Source organism: Sinohyriopsis cumingii, chromosome 11, assembly GCF_028554795.1.
Source record: "Sinohyriopsis cumingii isolate HCF-2022 chromosome 11, ASM2855479v2, whole genome shotgun sequence".
In the NCBI taxonomy this organism is placed as follows: Eukaryota; Metazoa; Mollusca; class Bivalvia; order Unionida; family Unionidae; genus Sinohyriopsis; species Sinohyriopsis cumingii.
Window position 1 is genome coordinate 89,439,118 of NC_142971.1, and position 22,531 is coordinate 89,461,648.

Consider the following 22,531-nt stretch of genomic DNA (forward strand, 5'->3'; position numbering starts at 1 on the left):
TGAAGTTAATTTCCTCTGTCATTTTTGACAGATATATGAAGCACTGATGTTACACATTATTGATTAGTTGGTACAACATACTAAGGGAGGCAACTTTGAAATTCAGTAGATGTCGCTAGGAGAAAGTACTGAAATATCTGATCATTCTCCCAAAGTGTAGATAGGGTTAACATACCAGAACATTGGCTGGCAAATATGAAAGACATTCGAAAATAGGGGACTGCGGTGTCTAAACATTAATACTTTAAATTTTGTTAAGTTTTCAGGTAATAGAAATTGTCCAGTTGGATCGAGCACTCTCTAGTTGCAACGTAAAATGGAAAGATGACGAACTTGATTAGATACATACTCTTTATCCTGCAGGGATCAGCATCTCAGTTTAAATGAGTCTAGGCATTTTCATTTTAACACATTAACCCCTGGAGGTTTTGTCGTTTTCGCCTGAAATTTGAGTAGGAAACACATTTTGAAAGCCGTTTCTGATTACATCCAAAAACACCAAAATTCCAGGTGATCTTTCAATAACATGCTGCCTAGTTGTGTTAGAAACATCATTTTTCATTTGTTATTTGGCTCGCGCGTGAGCAGAAGGGTGAAAGTTGGAGTTTTTTGTTTGCTAAACGGACCCATTATTTTTGTATCGAGACCACTCTTTATTACAAATGCCCATCTTATCCTACTTTTTGCAAAGGTTCATCTCTCTATTTGCAGTTCATACCAGTTTACCTGAGGCCAAAAATTCTAAAATCCGGACACAAAATCGGTCTCTCTCTGTATTTTGTAGTGCAACTAGAAATTCCAGATTATTTAGCATCGTTGTAGAGCTACATCTGTCTACCTTTCTATAATACCAACACTTTAGTGTATCATGCATGACCATGATGCTACAGAACTTGGCAGTAGGCTACTACCTCCTGCCACGTTAACTCGTCGCCAGGGGTTAATGTGTTAACATTTGAAACCACTATGACATGTACATAAGAGCACTTGCACTTGTCTTCATACCATACTGTGGTGTTCATCTATTCAAGCCACAGTGGCCACATCCCACCATGGTTTTTTAAAAAATATTCAAACATATCACATGTACCGGTATATGTTAAAAATACAACTTGCCTACCCAAATTTTTAAAACAAGGCAATAGAAAATGGGGATAACCTGAACTTAACTACATGGATATAGGGAGTTAATTCAAAATTAAATGTGAATCTTTTTTTGAAAATAGATGTCATTTGCATCATATAGTGGCAGTTGATTAACTATTTATATCCATTTGTAATCTAGGTACATGTACTTCTATCAGTTTGATTTAAGTATTATATATAGTTTCAAATGTGGCACCACACTGTCATGTGAGAGCAAATATTTTTGGAATGATTTTCTTAATATAACCGATCACACTTTCTATCTTTACAACAATCCATAGATACTACAATTGCAAATTTATGGTTTTGTTGCATGTCTGTATAATGAAAGTAGCATCATATATTTGTTTGATATTATTTGCTTCATTAAAACGATCATGACCTTACATCACTTCTCAAATACCACAACATAGCATTGTCTTGTATGTTTCGAACCTAATTATTTTTAGAGTCAAAGTTTTCTATCACACTATATTTAGATTTTGCTTTCTATGACTGGTTTAATTTCCTTAATTTATGTGCACTTGAATTGCAAAAATTTACAGCATAAATGAGATGCTTCCTAGAGAGCGATCATTGCCGATGTCTGAAAGTGTAGTAAGTGGACAAGACTGGAAGCAACAAATTAACTTTGCATAAAAGTGGCCATTCAAAATCAGTACGGTGCTTTTTTTTGGGTATATGGAGGAAAGGTGTAAAATGTCTTTATGTTGAAGAAAGTTATGAGTGACTAAATGCATAGATAGCATTGAAAAACCAGAAGTCATTGAGAGATCAAACTGTGAAATGCGACAGCTAGTTACCTTGTTTTAATTGGGAGTAGGTATGTTTGTTATTGGTTTCCCCCATTTGACTAATAGAATCAAGTGCTTGTACCGCCATTATTACCATTTGACAGGTTGACTTGCAGTTTCAGACTGATTTTATGAAGAAAATGATAACACTCATGGCAGTTCAAAAACTAAAGACTATATTTAGAAAGTGCTTTCACAGATCCTATTGAATCACATGGCTATTTACATGTTGATGTTTTAAGTTTCAAAACAGAAGTTTGTATGTTCATTTCACTGAACCTTTTCATACCCTAAGGGACCCATTGAGATGACATAATGTCGTGTGACTAGTCAGTATGCAAGTACAAAGTGATAGTCAGTTCATGGTTTTAGCTTCTAGGGAAGTTTTGTGGTTTTTCCATTAGTTCAGGGTATCCCCTCTTGTTTCAAGACTGCTGTAGAAGACAATAGGACTAGCAGTTTTCCTATATTTTGCAATTCCTTCCTAGAGCAAAGTTTCACTGCCCATGGGGTTTTGGCAAGAAACTATGACCAACAGCCCTGACTTCTAGACAAACAAAATAGTTTCGTTCTTGTATAGGAAGCACCACAACATTATCTAGTGTCAATGTTTCATGAGATTGAGCACATATTATGGGGTTGCAGAGCAGTTATTTCAAGTAGCTTGCCTTATTCTCCCCTCTTTGCAGCTATATTTAGTGTTTATTTGGTTTGTGACACTGAAATTGAGCATATTATTGGAGCTTGTGTCGTGGGACTACAAAGTCATTTTGATTAGCAGGGCTTGTTTCACATTCTTTACCTCAAGCAACATCACACAAGATCATGAAAGGACTTTGTTTTTATAAGAAACTCACTTCAACCTTATTTAATTAATATCAGTATGGTTCATGACACTGACATTGAGCATGTTATTGGTGCTCATGGCATGGGGCTGCAGAGCAGTCATTTCAATTAGCAGGTCTAGTATCACCCTCTTTGTTTTAAACGATGTCATGAGAGTCATGTGATACAAATGTGATCGCTTATGGACAGATAAATAGTGAGTCACTGCAAATGAATAGTATGTAATAGCAACAAGCTGATATGGAAACAGGCACTGGCTGTGATCAAGATCAACATTTTCTCAACATGGCACCCTCATTACACCTGGTACTATTTCTGTTTCATATGTAAAAAGTTGACATTATCACATCTGAATGTATTCATAATTGAAAACTCGACTGTTGTTTGGCATATATGCATTGCTGATTTTTTCACAACATATTTGGTGGAAATAAAGACATGAACATGTACGCTTGGTTATGCCTTCTTTTTAAATATGTTGTTTTATTTTGGAGAATGATGGCAAAATATGTTGGAATATTTGTTCATTATCAACCAATATCTTGCAGAAGTCTGGCAGTGATAGGAATTAACTTGCTGGGGTAAGATTAATGGTCATTCAGCTATTAAAAGACATGCCTGTGCATTTGAAGTCAACACCTGCTTAGGTTGCATGCAACACATTTCAGTACTCTGCATTGGAGGGAACATCTCAGGCTATAGACTACTGTTATCCAGTGTACATCAACAAAATCAAAGGGCAAAGTTGTTCTGCTTTCATAATAAAAGGAATATAAGTTTACATTCTTTCATTCACTTTGTGGCCCACTTTGCCATGTAGCATGACCCCTGATTACTGCAAGCTTCAGAGTGATGAGCTATGTAATCATTAATCACACTCTGGTTAGGTACTGGGGGAAACCCTGTATATGTACAAATTCTACATGAGGAGGGAGTATAATGTATTGAAGCTGCAAGTAAAACTGTTCATTGGAGTAGGTAAGACTAAGAGGCAGCAGGAATTTTGGTGTTGGCATGGAAATGATGCCAAGAACTGAGCATTTTTGCCTGTCTTCTTATCCATAAGATTGCACTTAGCAAACTTATTTATGCATATGTTAATTATTGTGCATATGGTGACTTTCATTATGATCATCACAATTTTTTTCACCATTATCTGAATGGTGTGTCTTATAGATGTCTTGGGATGAATGGGAAGCTGGATATAACATCACTTGATTTTTGGTTGGCAGATATTAAAACAGTTACACATAAAAATAAAAAAAATTTGATACAAAAAGCTTGATTTTGCTATGCTGGTGCAAGAATTCTCCAACCAGTCAAGATTTGTACTATGAAAATAATGTGTATTGTTATTAGTAAATATGTTAGTATCAGGCAACACTGAAAATTTCTATTTTAGGTGGTGGCATAGCAACCATACAGGCCTCTGTAAATGTTGGGAGTAGCTCCAAGCCCAAAATACCCATGAATCGGGGGGGGGGGGGGGGGGGCAGAATTTCTTGCTCCAACACTTGTTTTGGCTTGAACCCATATTCAACTAATTTTATTAGCCAATATGAATTGGTTTTCTTTCACAATTCCCCATTTTTACTTGCATTCATGTTTGCAAAATTTATTCGACATGGTTTTATTGACTGAATTGCCATCTGTGAATTTTGATTGCCAATGACAGTGTTTGGCAATCATGAAAACCAACATGGTTTCTGTGCCAAGACAGCCATATAGAAGGTGTTTTTGTTTACAAGGAAACTCTTTAATCTCTTCTCCAGCTGAATCATATAAAATCAGTTTGAGATCGATACCCATTTGTTATGGGAAAACCCCCAACCTAGACATAACTTTTCAATTAGCTGAAAAAAAAGCATCAGATCTTGGCTTCATGCAGACTCTACATACACATGTACCTTGATTTAACAGCATGATGGCTGCCACCTGAGCTGCTTCTAAATTGTCTTTGCAGACAACATTGAGAGGGCATCAACAGGTTGAGAATCAGTTTGTACCAGCATATTGTTTACCTGATTCTGTCATTCTATAAGCAAATTCCTGGTACACTGTATTAAGAAATAGCCAAGTCAACCATAGGTCATCTGTCTTTTGTAAACGATAACAGTTTAAAGAGACAGGAATATTTTAGGGGATCTAAGTCCAGGCATTACTTCTTAAAGAAATATTTCTGAACCATGCATGGTTTCTATTTCAGCAGCTCTTTCTCTATTCTGATTTTATAAATTATTCTTTTGTATAATATGCTAGATTCACACTGGAATTTTTTTAACCAATCTCATGGTTCTCTATACGATTTTGGAAGTTGCACTCAAGGAATCCTTCCATGGAAAAAGTTGCGGTCCCAGTCCAAAAACTAGGAGTCTCAATAGCTATAAATTGCATATCAAGGACAGCACTGTTGAAATTTTTTTGTGTGTCCAAAAATGAAAAGTTGCCATCTATTGATTACCAGTACTTCCATTTCATGTATAGCCCAGTTCTTAATCCTAGCATAGCAACACTTTATGATTGTAGTGTAGCAGGAGATCAAGAATTTAGGTCAGTCCACTATGCATTCTTCTAAATTTTCTACCCACATAATTGTATAGTATATTTATGAAATTTTAAGTACATGACAGACTAACAATTTAGTCCTTTGATGTTTTTAATTTAAAGGTCTTTCACGTTTTCCTTATTTACAGGCTTTAGATTTCTACCCGAATTTTTAGTGTGAATTGACACTGAAATGATGCGTAAAATAGACTGGTTAAGGATATTGTAGAGTTTAAATTATAATTTAATACTAACGTTTTGAAGCCAATCTAAACTTAAAACCTTATTTTCGTGCCCTTTCAACACTAACGTTTATATTGAAAGCTTGAATGTCTCTCTGCTTCAACTAAAGCAAAATAAAATACGAAGCAGTCATAGAGGTCAAAAGATCAGTTTAGTATTTACAGGTGTCTCATCGTCTATAGTGCTAAACTTGGCTTCACTTGTACAAGGGCAGGTTCTATTGCAAGCTTCCAGTTGATTTGTATTACATTTGATGGTTAACTTGTGCTTGAACTGCTGCAATATAACATGTTAAATGACACAGACATGTTACAGGTATTTATGCACTTGATACTAACATGTGCTATCAATTGAATTAATCAATATAGCTTACTAAGTCTCATTATTTTGTCCTGCAGCCCTGTGTGCAGCAGATGATGGAGATGAAAGTGATACAGATGCCACAGTCGAGGATGACATTGGCAAGAGTAGAGAAGGTTCAAGGACAGATGATGAAGTTGTTAAGAGGTAAAACAGGCAAACGGTCAATACACATTCAGCAAAAGCAAAACAAAAAACATGCTGGCATGCTGGTATGTAATATTTCCCACTAGCTTTTTATGACAGGTATCAGTACAGTATTTAGTTTCATCTGCCTTTGCTGTCGTAGTGTAAGTGGCTCTGTGATTGATATGGAGATAATGTATGTGAAAATTATGGGGATGAGAATTAATACTACAAGCTTACAAATGACAATATTTTTCTAAAGACCAGTTAATGGCTACTTGAACACAAATTACATAATAAAAACTTGAAAACAAATAACTTTTACTAATATTGCAATATGTGCATTTGTTGACTGATATGCTATGGATGTTCAGAAACTACAAGGGTGAAAAGTGTTGCGTTGTGTGTTAGTAATGGGTATGTATAGTTCCATGTCAGAAGTGGGTAGCTGCCCAGGTAAGAAAGGAGCATCTTGTCTGTTTGAATTTGGTGAAATAAACAAACCATATTGCCTCTTGGTATGGAATTGTCTGAAACAGGTGATAATTCAGTTACTTTGAAAACAATTAGTTGTAGAAAAAAATATTTGAAATAACTGGAATGTTGTGTTCAGTAATTCATCTACTTCTGGGGAATTGATCTTCCAGGAGAATAATTGTGTTCATATTCTTAGATGGACAAAACAATGGAAAATGATAAAACAATGAGTCCTCACCCTGTCCACCACTGATTCTGTGCCTCAGTGTTTTTAATAATCTAAAGCATACAATTAAATACAAGCTTGAGAAAAGACTAGTTTAATCAAATCTGAAGTGGATCACAGGTTTTTCTCGACATTTGAGATTCTTAGTCAGTCTTAAACAGGGGACTTTATGACTCCTTACCTAAATGACTGCAAGTTTTTAAAAGAACCCAGAGATCAGTTGCTATTTGATGTGTAAGTAGCATTTTCTCTCATGTGTTTGTCAGGAGATATTTTAGCAATAGCAAGGTTACCTCCCGACATCAAAAGTAGATACTGAAATTTTTGACCTGGTACTGTAGTTCTGGTATACCATTTATTGAGATAATAGTCCATCATAGTTAGTGGATCTGATGGGGTAGAAAATTTGTAGATGTACCATTGCCAACCTCCATACCTATCTAATGTTGTCATTGAACTGTAGCATTTGCCATGGGTATGAAAATAAGACTGCTGTCTAATTTTCGTGATCACTTCAGTGGCCTAATGAGTAGAACATGCACCATGGACACTGGATGTTGCCGATTCGAACCACAGCTGAGTCATAGTAAAGACTTATAAACATGGTACTGACAGCTGCCACACATGGCACCTGCTAGACTTTCTAATTTTTTTCAGCCTATTGACACATTACATATCTTCTCAAATGGCAGTTTTGTTAATTGAAGTTGCAATTTTTAATGACTTGTCTTGGGTTAAATTGCTCTGGGCAGATGATTATGGACACTGGGGCAGTTGATCAGTCGGGGACGGTTGAATTCCTTCTCATTCTTATTGTTGGAAGTACTGATGCTGCTGTATCTAAGCAAGAAATAGTGTATGTAAAAATACCATGACAATAACAAAATCAACAAAAGTAAACCCCCTGAAAAATTGAATGCTATACATTGATTCTTTTCTTTTTAATATGCATTGTTTCTTTTCATTTTAATATGGCTTAAAATTCATACATCTCATCAAAACAAGGCAAGAGATTGAAATTTTGGGAAAAGTGAAAATGTAGGAATTTTCTGAAACCAATTATCTAAGACAAATGGCCTTATAAATTTGTTAAGACCTACTGGGGACCAGAGTTTTAAATTTGTCAAAGTGAAGACAAGCCCATTGTTGGACAAAATATCCTTAGTAAATAATTTCCAAAAGATTTTAAAATTGCAGGTGGGCTTGTTAGGCATAGGTCTATCATTGGATAAATATGGTATACTGTGTACTTGGAATAGTCTGATGTTGGTGTAAGATGGTTTTTCGCAGTGGAGGTATTCTAAGAACCTGGAAGCACTAACCTTTGACATGCATCCAGTTTTCCATTGCTGTGTATGATTTCTCTTTCACCCAATAGGGTGATTATGGGACTTGTGAAAACCGGGTTGTGAATCTCAATTTTAGCTCAAAAGGCCAATACGGCTGAGTGAGCTTATGGCTATGCCTGTGGTCACTTTTTCAAAAACCATTTTACTTTCAAACAAACTTGGCAGAGAAATGCTGGCATGAGTTTCAAGTTGGTACAAAGGATGCTGATCCACCGTAGCAGTCATTTATTATAACAAAAACATTTTAATGAATCCTCCAAAACCACTGAACACAATCTGAAAAGCTTCTTTGCAAAAAGGTCATTTTAAGTTTGTATAAATAATGTGATACACCATTAAATATATAGCTGTCACTACTAACAATATCCAATATACTTTTTAAACAAATGCAAAACAGAATTTAATGAAAAGCATCCAGACATGCAAATCTTACTGATGATACCATCTGGAAATCAAATATGGCCACCATTACTAAAATAAACAAGCCTATCAAAAATATCTCAACAGAATTTGACCAGATTAGACAGGTAACATCCCAGCAATGAAAATTCTTTAGATTTGTACAAATGATGCATATTTGCCATCAGATGTCACCACAGTAACTGAAATTAAAAAGCTTTTACCAGCCACTTCTCAAAAATCACAGGAAAACATTTGCAGAAAGGATACTGGCTTGAATGGCTTTCAAACGTGTACAGATGATTAGCTGTCAAATATGGCTGCTATTATAACACACACAAAAATGTCCAAGAAAAGACTTTGACAAACAAAAAAACCCACCTGCTAAACAGAATTTGACCTAGTTTGATAGAAAGCATCCCAGCATAAAGTGCATAAACTTTTGTACACATTATGCTGATCTGCCATAAAATATGCCACTATAACTAAAACTGTAAGCGGTGGCATCTCTGGGAAATCACATAGCTGAATTCAAATAATGTGACAGAAATTATGATTTGATCAAATGCTGATCTGCCATCAGATATGACCATTGTAATTATGAATAGAAAAGTTTTTAATTACTTCACTTTTAAATCAGTTCGTGGAAATCAATGGAAAAGTTTTTGCCAGTTTCACAGCAAGAATCATACCTTGAAGGCTTTTCAAATTCATGCAAAGATGTTGATTTACCATCAAATATGGCTACATTACTAAAATTAGAAATTCATTTAACATCTTGATCTCTAAAATAATGCTCAACAGAATTTGTTTAGCTTTGATAGAAAGCATCTAGGAATAAAGCCCTTGATTATTCGACAAGTAATACTGGTGTGCAAAGTATCATACTCATGCAGATTGCTTTGCCAACTGCTGTTGTGTATGGCTATTATTCAAATGTTAGCCAAGTGAGCAACCTGACTTGTTTGGGCCTCTTGTTCATTAACACCTTCTAAGTAGCATCTGAGCTTTTGATGGGACCCTCAGTATTACATTTTCAAGAAAGACCAGAATGTGATGGAACTGTGAATCAACCCTGGTGAGGCAGAGGGGCCAAGAATGCACATGGAGGCTCGTTTACATCACATCTGCTTTTCATATGTCAAACAACGTCAGATTTTTTTCATGCCTCTTTCTTAGGAAATTGTGACATAACATTCCAGGTCTTAGCAGCTGTAGCATCAACTTGGTGTTAACGTTTTGTGCAAGCCCATCATCCTCATTACAGTAATCAAAAGTAAGGTTATAGGCTGAGAGTGGATAGGGTAATACACCTGTTCTACATAACCATTGTGCTTGAAGGTGTACATAATAATTTAAAGAGAAAAGACATCTTGATTTCAGTATTGAAGCACTTTTAAAGACATGCAGAGATATTGTTGTACATTTTGTTGATACATACCTACATATGTAATGTCCTTGAATTACTCATAGACTATATATTTTAATCAGGTCTGTAGATTGTGGAAGCACTTTTGTAATTTCTGTACCCAATGACTAGTTGTGGCTAGAGAAATACGAGTGATTTTTCATGAATTTCAAATAACCCCGAAGTTGTATAAAATTGGAACGTGTTACCTTTGGTCCAAGTATCAATTTGTATCAAACTGGTAATATATACTTATTTTAGCAATAGAAAGACAAATTTATAAAAGCAATTGCCATTTACCCCCAGTGTCCATCCTGTCCATGGGAAATTAGCCTCTGGGTCAAGAACTGGAAACTATTAAGATCCCAATCTCTGACCTTGTATATACACTGGGCATGAAAGACAGATTTATACATGCAGCTGACATTGACCTTTGATGCATCCTTACCCACAGTGTAAATTGACCTTTTGATTCATTGTTTGAAGCAATTGACAGGGTTCTCAATTTCCAAACTGAAAAGTCAGTTGACCTTTAACCCCAAAATCTCTGGAATCAAAATGAAAATTTCAAGAGTCTAAACTAAAATCTCACGAGTCAGTTCTTTTGAACAGTCATGAGCCTGTAGCTGTGATTGTTTTTACTGGTGCTGAAAAATGAGAAATACCTGTACAGTATTTTGTAGGCAATGTACAATCTCATTTTTGAAAGTGTTTCGCTTTCTAACTATATATTGTGTGTATATTTTGTATATGAAACCAAGAGAGGATTATTTTATACTTTATTATATTTTCAACTTTTCAACATATTCTGTTATCGACTGCTCAAATCGTTTTATATGCAAAAATAGACCTATACAGCTATGAAGGTTATATAATAATGGGATAGTAAGGATGTACATCACAAAATTGTCAGTTCACTTTTCCACTTGTCCTTAAATTTTCCAACAAATTTCAGAGATTGACTCCTCATCAGAGCTTTGCCAGTTTAAGCAGATTAATCACCAATAAAACACAGCTTGAAACTGGCTTAGCGAGAAGCCATATATTTGTTTTGTCAGATTATAATTTAAAACACAAACAAATGGCGATATTTTATCAGAAATTAATCCATTGAAGTGATCCAGTCCTGACCAGTTGATTAGTTTTATGTCCAACTTACCAGTGCTGATATTTTATTAAAAAGGCAGACCATTCATGTCATATTTGTTTCCTCTTTCTCTATCATAAACATCAAACTTAAGTGAACTGTTAGCTCCACCCAGTTCATGTGTCTTCCATTTGCCATTTGGACACTTCTTAGGCTTAAGCAATGACTATCAATCTGTAAAGACCTATATCCATGGATCAACTGTTTTTAGCTGTATTCAAAGACCACCAGCTTATAAAAACCACTTTTAGATGGTTCTATTACCCTAATAAGCAGTGTATGCAAGCAAATCAACTAAATATGCGTACAGACATTTTTAATGTGTTAAAATAATGCAATATATTTTATCTTAAGCATCTAGTACTATTTGCTTAGCATATCCCTTCTGCTGTAAGCACATTCAAAGTTTTAAGAGTGTGTATTCAGTCCGTATAAACTGCTGTCAGTTCAAGTTTAGATGTTCATTGCACCTTTGAAATGATGGTACTTGATCCTTGCAAAAACAAGTAGAGCCGGTCTAAAGCGCTTTCCGTTACGGATCACTGCCATCTCACTCTGTCTGCGTGGGTTCGAGTCTCGGATTCAGCTAATGTGGGTATGTGAGAAAGCTTGCCAGTGGCTTCTCGTGGGTCGGTGGTTCTTTCCGGAGTTTTCCCGGGTTCTTCCTCCACCATTAATACTGGCCGCCATGTATGGCCTATCGTGTGCTGAAAAATGGCGTTAAACCCTACAACAACAACAACAAAAACAAGTAGAGCTATAAACTTGAGTACACAATGAATTAGCTGGTCACCAAGCTATATGACACATTCAGAAAGATAGGATTAACATCATAATAATTAAAACTATCTGGTAGGTTAAGTTTATGCTTTGCAGTTTTCACAAAATAGCCCCATCCCACCCAATTTCAGGATATATAATTGGTTACAAACGAGGAAGTAAAATACTCAAATTGTTAAATTCTTACTACAAGTTATGTGGTCTCATGAATGGTCTTTATACACAGGTTTGATTGTAATACCTTTGTCATATAGCCAAGATCATTAGGCATTAGTGGACTAGTGGTTAGAGTCTGCCTTGGATGTAGGGGTCATGGGTTCGAAACCCGTCCAAGTCATACCAAAGACTATAAAAATGGTACTAGCAGCTGCTTTACTTGGCACTTAACATTAAGAGGTTAGTGTTAGGACTGGTCGGCTGGTGTCCGGATAATTTGACTGAGTGGTACATCATGCTATACTGCAGACATCGTAGAAAATTGTTAAAGCTACATTAAATATCCAAATCACGCACTCACGCATACATAGCTATCCCATTGACAATATGGCACAACTTTATCCATATCAAGTGATATATAACTTTCTTGTCTTAATAACAACCAGATTCATACTAAAATCAAAGTACCTGTCCAGATAAGAAATACTAGTCCTGGAATCACTCTGATTTTGAGTGGCCGAGTGGTCTAAAGCGCTTTCCATTACGGATAACTGCATTCTCACCTGTCTGTGTGGGTTCGAGTCTCGGATTCAGCCAATGTGGGTATGTGAGACTTGCCAATAGCTTCTTGTTGGTCGGTGGTTCTTTCCGGGGTTTTCCCGGGTTCTTCCTCTATCAGTAATATTGGCCGCCATGTATAACCTATCGTGTGCTGAAAGATGGCGTTAAACCCTACTACAACAACAACTGTTTTTGTGGGATATAATTTGACTCATTAGTGGTTTGAGTGTTAGTCCTCAAACAACTATAAAGTTGGGGCAAACTTCTATAACAGAGCAATATGTTCTGATGGTTCTCTCATTTGTTTCACTCTGCCTCTTTCCCAATCTACATGTTTTTACACAGAAATACACATAGACATGTGGCAGATGGCATCAGTTAGCCATATTTTCTTAAAAACCAAGGAATGATGACTATAACAATTGAATGTTAATTGTAATAGCATCAAGAGTTAACTGGTTGTAAGCTTCTTGGTTGAGGGTTACTCTGGGGATAGATATGGTAATATTTACAGTGTGTGCAGCAACACAGTATGTAGATCTACAATCTTCATTAGGAAACCTGATATCTTCCCATGTTTGGCTACTGCAACTATTATCAGGCAAGTAGGTACATGTACAATATATACCTGCTTAGAAGGATATGGAACTGGATTATATATGTATTGTATACAATGCGTGGCTAATGTTAGGCACTAAATGGTAATTTGGATCTGTGATATTTAATGTATAAACAAAATGTCTGTCTGAATAATTGTGTATTGTATTAAAATGTACATCTGAAATGATCCATAGGTGCAGATGATTTTTCATCTGGATTTTATTACTGTTAAAAAAAGTTGACACCATAAACAAATTTTGACAAAAGAATTGAATGACAATTAAAACTTAATTTTCTGGTCAATTCATTATGATTGATAATTTATGACAATTGTTCTTCAATTTTGGTTATATGAATTGTTTTCTTCAGTTACATTATTAAACTCATAAAATTGATTTTCTTCCTTGCAGAATTGTTTTAAAAATTGTTAGCAGCAAAGTGTTTCTGATTAAAAGTTTTTATGCAAAGTTAGATTGTTGATATTTAACCATAATAATGTAGGATTCTCTAAAAAACCACGATCTGTCTACAGAATGATCTTAATACCATCTGCATTTTCCATTTTATATTATCAGGCTTGATACATCTGACATATAAAACAAAGTATGCATTGCCTTGCAACATTATATCCCAACTTAAATGTGATGTGGGTGCTATGTATGTTTGGGCCATGAACCTTTGTAATGTTTAGCTCTCCCTGGCTGTAATGTCATTAACAGTAGTTATTTTCAATTTCTTCTCACATCCCACTAAATCTATTTCAAGCAAACTTGGCAGACTGCATCCTGGCATAAAGGCTTCAGTTTTGTACGCAATACCAATGTGCCATTAAGTATGGCCACCATTTATACTAAAAATAGAAACCATTAATTAAAAGCACCCAGCAGAATATGGTCCAGTTTGACATACAGCATCATGGCATAAAGAGCTTTCATATTAGTTCACAAATTCACAAAGATGATCCTCCACAATTAAATGTAACCACCATTAGAAAGATCAGAAAAACTTTTAACATTTAAATGACAACATCCACTTGAGATATTTTGATCAAATTTCACAGCAACCGTTTTGGCATAGACAGCATTCAAAAGTTCACACATGCTGTCAATCCACTCTCAAGTATGATCTCCATTAATAGCAACCAAAGAAAGCCCTTTAAATGACTTTTAAGAAAAAAAATATTTAACAGTATCTCATCAAATTTGAAATCAAGTGTCCTGATGTGATGGTCTTTCTGTTGTAATATGCCCTCCATAATAGTGTTAATGCCCAATCTCTTCAAAGGAGTTAGGCAGTTAATATTTTTTCTAATGCTGTTGGATTTGCATATTCTCTAATTAATGTCTTTTGATGGTGTTGTGTATTTGCTTTTGTTAAGATGCCAACTTTCTCATTGATGTGGAGATGCTTTTCTCAGATTTTTTGTTATTCTCATTTTTGGGGGTTCAAAATTAGCAGTATTCAGCTACTCCAAGGCTAGTACATTTCCTCAGTAAATAGTTTTCATATATTGCAAGTATTGTTTTGTGTGAACAACTAGTGAAGATTCGGAAGGGTTATCTGCCCACAGAAATTTATGTTCAGTTTATGATCTGTGTATGGTCTTGCTCACCCAGTTTGTTTTAACACCTGCACACAAAGATGGCAGGTGGAAGAGATTATAACAAGTCATGATGTAGAGTACATATGAGAATATGGGGATCATATTTCTTTTCATGATAAGCTTTAGAGGAAGATTCAGGTTATCAACAAGAGACTGTATATTATTGAAACTCCTCAAACTCAAACAGTATTTGCCATTGTTATTTTGTTATAACCTTTTGGTTTCAGGTGCAACCTTTTGTGGCTAAACTATATACAAGTAGTGAGATATTGGAAATGAAGTGTATATGAATATTGGGAATACATGGTTTAATATGGTGGGCTGTGTATGATGCAGAGATTCCAGTTACAATAAAGAGATTTTGATTGCTCTGCCAAACCTTCAAACTGAGCTGGATATCAGATAAACCCATTTTCAGTACCAAGAAGACAGTGTACAATAGCTACAGTATCTTCATTACACATCTATGTTAATTTTACATGTTAAACTTCAAAGCATATTAGGCCTGCTGATTTGAAACTATTCCCAAGTGTTCAGGCAAGCATTTGAACTTGTCATTCCATAATCCTTATTTTCAGAGCAAAGAGTTTTTTTTATGAACCACCATGTTACCCTGTCCATCGCACTCTTGAGGAAATTTTTGCAAACAGTTAAATTTCATGCACTGTGGTGGAGCATCCGCGTTCCATGAACACATTTCTAGTTTTAAAACAAATATTGTCGGTATTTTTTTATATGTAGATTAAACTGGCTAAAATAATAAATTGAATGCAAGAGCTATCTGAAACCAATCAGCTGTATAATTTTAAATGTTAGAAAGGTGAGACAATTTTAGCTCTACTTGTCATCAACTGAGAGAGCTTGTGGAATGGTCTGCTGTCAGCCATGTTAACACAAGTATATTATCATTCCATGATCTGGTTGGTCCAAAATGAAAATGGTGCTACTCACACATCCATCATTGTCACCACCGTGGCCATCTTGAAAATCTTGTTACTGTTCCTCCTGAAAGGTCATGTTGACACAGAATTCACTAAAAGACTTTTTTGTGATGTCAGGTTAGACCTAATTGAAAATAATGCTGATCTGACATCTAATAATGGCCACCACAGGAATAATCTTGAAAATATTATACTACTCCCAGAATGGAAAGCCATATTGACATGAGGTCTTCACCAGAAGACTTCTTTTGAGGATTTGCTGGTCCTAAATAAAAAATCAGATCCAGTATAGACTATGTTGAAATGTCTCACTGTCATTATTCTACAAAACCAAACTAAACCAAACCTCCCAATTTGGTGGCCATAACAGCTTGAGGTTTTCACCAATAAAATTTTGATACCTAGTTGTTCATAAATGAAAATGGTACCAATCTTGCATCCAGTATAGAATCCATGACATCCGTCTTGAAAATCTTGTAACTGCTTTTGACTGGATGGTGATCTTGTCTTTGGGGTTTTCACCAAAAGACTTGTAGTGATGCCTACTTGGTGCTGAATGAAAATGGTGCTAATCTGGCATCCATTGTATATCTTATTGATGAATATCAGTGATGGTTTCTGTATTTGACAATTAAAAGTAAGAAATGGTCTTTTGTTAAAGCCCTGAAAATTCTTTTTAGTCAGTAGAGTGCCAGTCCCTTCAAAAGCTGTTCTCCGTTGAAAATCTTTAGTACTTTACCATGGGTATACTTCTTGGATGAAACACGATAGGTGTTAGTGGGGGTAAATGAAGGAAATGTGAATATATATCAGGGTTCTTATGGTCTTTGACAGTTTGGGAAAAATGAGGTAGCATTTTCAAAGCCTTGAATATTTGGGAAAATCGAGCATATTGACCTGAGGTCTTTGAAAATTGAAACCAACCTAAACATTTTAATTTCTTTCCATAATCACAAATTAAATTGTCCAAGGTTGTTAGATTCAGATGAACTGTAGTTGAGTTTTCCTGGTTTCTGTCTTTTGCTTATAGTTTGAATTTCATCATTAAACAATATTGTAGTATTTTGCATACGTTGTTTTCTCGTATAACATAAGTTCTATTCAAAATGTTAGCGAAAAAGTCTTGGAAATCTGTGGTTTTTGAAAGTTTGGGAAAAGTCTTTGAATTTATCATTTAGAATTCTGTTTGAACCCTGTGTGTGTGTGTGTGTATATATATATATATATATATATATATATATATATATATATATATATATATATATATTATACCTGAAACTATTCTTTTTTTGTTTTAATATAATATACATTTTTAAAGTTAATATAGATTTCTTTCTCATGAATCTATTAGAAAAGTTGTGACCTGTTTATGTACCCCAGTAATTGTGGTTTAATCTTTAAAATCATTCAATAAAATAATTTGTTAAAAAGCATTCATGTTTCATAATGAATTATATACTGTTTCCAAAGCTCAAACATTTGCCTGAAATCTCCAGTGCATTCCAAACTTGAGAACTTTGCAATCATTACAAGATTATTCCTTTTGATGAATCACCAAACAATTAACAACATGCAAATTACAAACAAGAGAATTCTGTATTAACAAACAATATGCAAAATAGCATGTATTGTGTTTGTTACAGAAATGTATGATATTCAGCACTTTGATTTCAGAGAGGAGGAAGCCATCAGTATAGAAGGGCTAAATGTAGAATATGATTTTTAGCACTACTCTTTATGTTTTCAGAGAGGAGGAAGCCATCAATATAGAAGGGCTGAATGTAGCACAAATGAAAGAGTTACGAGAGAAAGCAGAAAAACATGCATTCCAAGCAGAAGTAGATAGAATGATGAAACTCATCATTAACTCCTTATATAAGAACAAAGAAGTAAGTAAATAAAGACTCACTCTTTAACTTGAAAGTGAACATAACATTTGTTCCAGTTAAGAGAAATTTTAATAAATGGTGAATGTTTTAAAACATGACAAAGCTGCCCTGGTATTTTTTTAGTCTTGTTCCTGTTCATCATTGACAAAAAGAGCTTATGTCATGGCCTTTCATCCTTCATCCTGGGTCTGTTGGCACAGGTTTATTATTGCTGCCCCTTCAGAACTGCTGGGCAGATAGTCATTAAACTGTACCCATTTACCCAAATGTCTAATTTGTCCTAAATGAGAATGGTACTAATTTACATCTGATATGATAACCATCTTTAAACTCTTGATTTTTCTACTACTCCAAGATGGCTATATTGACATTTTTAAAAAAAAACAAAATGACTTTTTATGAAATTATCCTAAATTAAAATAGCATCTTATACCTCAGTTGTGTCCATATTGAGAATTTTTGCTCCTCCAGAATGGCTGGTAGTATCTACATGAAGTTCTCACTAAAAGACTTGTGATGTCTGTTTGGTATTTATAAAAAAAAAAATAGTGCCAATTTTTTCCATCATTAGCACCAAATATTGTTATTGAAGGATGCCATGAATGATGTCACTTTTAATTTTTATTTATTATTTTACATGAAATATTCCTTACAGATTTAACCAAAAATCATGTTATTATATCGTTGGGTTTTTGTCTGAGACAAGTTAATTGATCCACAATCAACAGTTCAAGGTTATGACAGTTAATTTGGACTACTCAGATATATCCTGTGAACATCTTAATGAAAGCACAAGACTGTTTTGCTGCAAGTTTCTCAAGAATATCAGACGGTTTCATTACTCTGCATTTAAAAAAAAAAAGAAATGGTCTTATCTTGGATTCTTGAAAATTCTTTTCAGGCTGTAGAACATGAGTTCCTTAATACAATTTTCTTAGATTGATAACACTTTTTTTTCATGTGTTCCAAAAGTTCTTCTTGATATGTAACAAAATAAATTCTGTAATGTGTTGTCCATGGCTAATACAATGCCTGTATTAATCAGTTAAAATGATGTAAAAGTTGCGAATCGTTGATTACAGAATGCTGTCATTTTCAATTGCAGATTTTCCTGAGAGAATTGATATCCAATGCCTCAGATGCTTTAGACAAAATTCGGTTCTTATCATTAACAGATAAGAATGCTTTGGCAGCTACACAGGAGCTTAGTATCAAAATCAAGGTAGGTGCACAGTTATTGCTGCTGCAGTGACTGATGTATTTTCAAGCTGTGATAAATATATGTAAAAGAGTGGATCTTTTTCTTAATTTTTTTTCTTCTTCTCTTGTCTGTCATTAAATTGGAATAGGTTATATTATGCGAATTGCAGGTTTTATTTCTTTTGTTAATGTTGTCCATTATAACATTGTAATAGGGTATAGAAGTGTCAAACTGTCTCAGAATCAGCAGCTTGAAGACTAATTTGGTTATTCCAGACTATATTAATAGCTTCTTGTACATCAAATAGGTTTTTCTTTCCTTTATTGTTATGTTGTCTTTTGGGGGAAAAAGGAGCAGGAAACTGCTTTATTACATTATGTTACTGAATCTCAAAGCTATTTTTCCAGTTAGATTAAAAGTTCATTAACTGGCTATATTTATTAACTCCCTTTAACATTACCTGTAGCCTTGTAGGACAGCACTCTAGTTACCTTTCAAACTGGAGTAGCTATATGACAACCAACTGGAAGCTATTTTTGGCTTCTGAGCTCGACAAAAACTTAATAAATTGTATTTACTTCCTCATTTAGGACTATATGAATTTTTTAAAAATTAAGTGGGTGGTTTTGGACTAATTGTATTTTTTGAAAGTCAGTAAGATATTTTGAGAATGCAATATATGCAATTCCGGACTGAGCCTTAATCATTGAGGTTCTAATCATGCTTTCAAGAATGCATCATATGGATTAGTGACCTAGACCAGTTAAGGGTGCATCAGTTATATGGCTCTGTTGGAAGGAGTGTGCTCACAGCAAGCAAGTACATGTTCTATAATTTCAAACCTGGATGGAACATCCAAAACTTGTCCCAGAAGCACTGAGTTGATCCTATGCACAATCATAAAGCATAGACTATCTTGTGACATGGGGAAAGTACTGAAATTTTAGATTTAGTGCTTGAAAATTATATTGTTTTTGAATAATTTGAATCTGTTTAAAACTTTCTTCATGCAGTTTTGGTTGATTTGTTTGCTAAAATATGCAGCTTCTCAACAACTTGACAATTTTTACTTGCAAATGTTGACTCTTTTGGATGCCTTGTGAGAGTAATTACATACAGTTGCATAATGCCAGTATGCTAGCATGAATCAATTTCTTAAACTGGGCTAAAGTACCAAAAATGTCTCTGAATTGAAGCATCAAGTTGTCAAAATGTAAATAGTTTTGACATATTAAACAAAACTTGTTTAACATGCAGTTCACTGAAGTGGTGCTTTGAAATGATCCATTGTTTAAGCATCTTGAAAGTTGAGAGGATTTCTTGGCAGTTTTTATCAGGTTTTGAAACCTGCAATAATAAATACCTATATACTTGTCCCTAATTACAACTTTGTGAAACCAGTTCTGTATGTCCTTGCTTTTAAGTCAAACCCAGCTGCAGGCTGCAGAGAACCAGTTCTGTCATCACATATCATGCTGGCAGATCTGGGTCTTTGCAGTTTGTCAGGAGGAATGTTTATAAGAAACAAACACAGACCCTGGTCTGCGAGCACATTGTGTGATGGCATGTTAGGGCCTTTGTTATTTGCAGCTAGACAGACTTTCAAGTGAGTATATATGGTAATGTAAATGAATAGGTTAGATGAAGAATACGGGGTGGGGGGGCATAGATAGATTTGTAGTTGAAACAGTACTGCACTGTAACAGTAATAGCAGCTCAGCATGCTTTTTTTAAAAAATACATTTAAAAAGAAATGTAAACATATGCCTGCTATCATATTTATTGGCTTAGTAAAGTTTGTAACAAATTATTTTCAAGATTAAAGGTATTCATGAAGTCATTGTTCTGATTTTGACATACCAATCCAGCAAGACTCTTGTAGGGAAAATGGTCTCTATAAAGATTGTAATAGTTTAATAAAATTCCACTTTGTGTGGGCTTGTTTAGTCGTCCCCTGGACCATTCATGTAAAGGCATATCATGTATGATAAAAATCATGCATTCCAATCCTGTACGTCTCCAGTAATGTCAGTTAGTAAATCATGCACATTCTTTGGCAAAGTATCAGTAATCTTCCTAATTTTGTTGGTTTGCCAAATGCAAAACACCTCTTTTCTTAATTCGTAAACAAGTTTCCAATGTTGTAGTATGATATTGATAAGAAAAAGAAAAGATTTGAAAATAACAGAATTATGAAATTTACCTTCATTTTTTGATCATTAAAGGCTATTACAGAATTTAAAGAGAAAACTTGAATTTTCTAAATGCAGTGAAAAAGTTGTAAGTACATAATAATGCATTTGCATATATCCATATATAGTTCATCTTCTTTTGAAATATAATACTACCAAAACTGTTCCCATTAAAATGGTTAAAAATGTTCAAGTAATTGCATATATTCGTATTCTTTTCATTGTTGTAATGAAATAGAATGCTAAAATGGGTATCTGTAACTATCACTTAAAATTTTTACAAATTGTGGCATGTTGAATATATGCTGCATTACTTTCCTGCCAGAAAAGAGGTCTGACATTCATTTATTTCTTGTAAGAAGCTTTAAGATATTACATACAATATTGACTGTCTGAAACCCCAAACTTTTTCATTAAATTAGTGTATTATGAAATATTTTTAGGATTGGGTGAAAATCATTTAAGCGTGCATAGATTACTTAGAATTTTAACATGAAATAGAAAGCATTTATTAACAACTAACTTTTGGCTAATAAGAGTGAGACCAGATTGTGCCATTACAGAAATTTCCTATCATTAATGTAATACATTACAGGGTATGTGTTTGTTCCTTGGTCAGAAAAAAACTGCTTCTAAACTATTGTAAGAAACAAAAAATGTCAATGTTGATATTTAGAAGTATTTTGTATCTTTCATTTACATAAGCCGATTAGGCAATTTTCAGATTGAAAATAAATTGTCAACTAAATTCATACTGTCTGTATGGAAATTCTAGAACCAAAACTTGTTGCTAGAAGAATCATTTTCCCTAGAGCACATGTAAGTTTATGAACCAGTATTAGAGTACCCAATTCTACAAAATACTATATACATGATGTAGATTTGACCAAGATGAAGCTGGATATGTTCTCATTGCGCATATTATTGATGCAGAAATCAAAGGTAAATAACTTGGCTATGCTAATCATCACGTGGATTTCTGTTTGCTTCCTGTGTTCAGTTATAAATTTTCCTTTGGGTGAGTAATAAACAAATACCTTGTGTATGCAATATTTTTAAAATTCCTACACACTGTGTGACTGAGTCAGTTGCCAGTATCCTTTAAGGTGGGTATTGAATATGCATCGTGTTACAGTGACATTTTATGCTACCCTAGTCCATTGTGTGACTGTCAGTCAGTTGCCAATATCCCTTTGGATGAGTGCATGTCACATTTTTATTTCCACATTTCTCAGACATCATCAGCTTACTTATACCAACAGAGTACATGCAGGTGTTTATTGTTCTTGCCGATCATGATCTGTCCTTATTTCCCCATTCTGATATTATGTGAACAACATAGACTAGACTAGTGGCAGTGCATTATGCACTGAGAGATCAAAGTCTGCCATGGTTGGTATCAGCCATCTGCATAGACTCCTAAAAATCGGGATGTGACTTCTGAATTTGACAACTTGGGGTTAATTTATCTCATAATGTGAAATTGTTATTGAGACTGCAGGTAAGTAAGACTTCCGAATTTTTGTCTTTCATGCTGGTTTTT

General features: G+C 34.6%; 1 protein-coding gene across 1 annotated transcript in view; it reads left to right on the forward strand.

Annotated features, from left to right (window-relative positions):
* The window catches only part of LOC149788948 (uncharacterized), an 82,734-nt gene that overhangs the window by 6,252 nt on the left and 53,951 nt on the right, over window positions 1-22,531 (forward strand). The window contains exons 2-4 of the mRNA XM_089975092.1: window positions 5,972-6,080; window positions 17,454-17,595; window positions 18,701-18,817. Of these exons, the coding sequence (XP_089831218.1) occupies window positions 5,972-6,080; window positions 17,454-17,595; window positions 18,701-18,817 (368 nt within the window). The remainder of the gene's footprint in view (window positions 1-5,971; window positions 6,081-17,453; window positions 17,596-18,700; window positions 18,818-22,531) is intronic.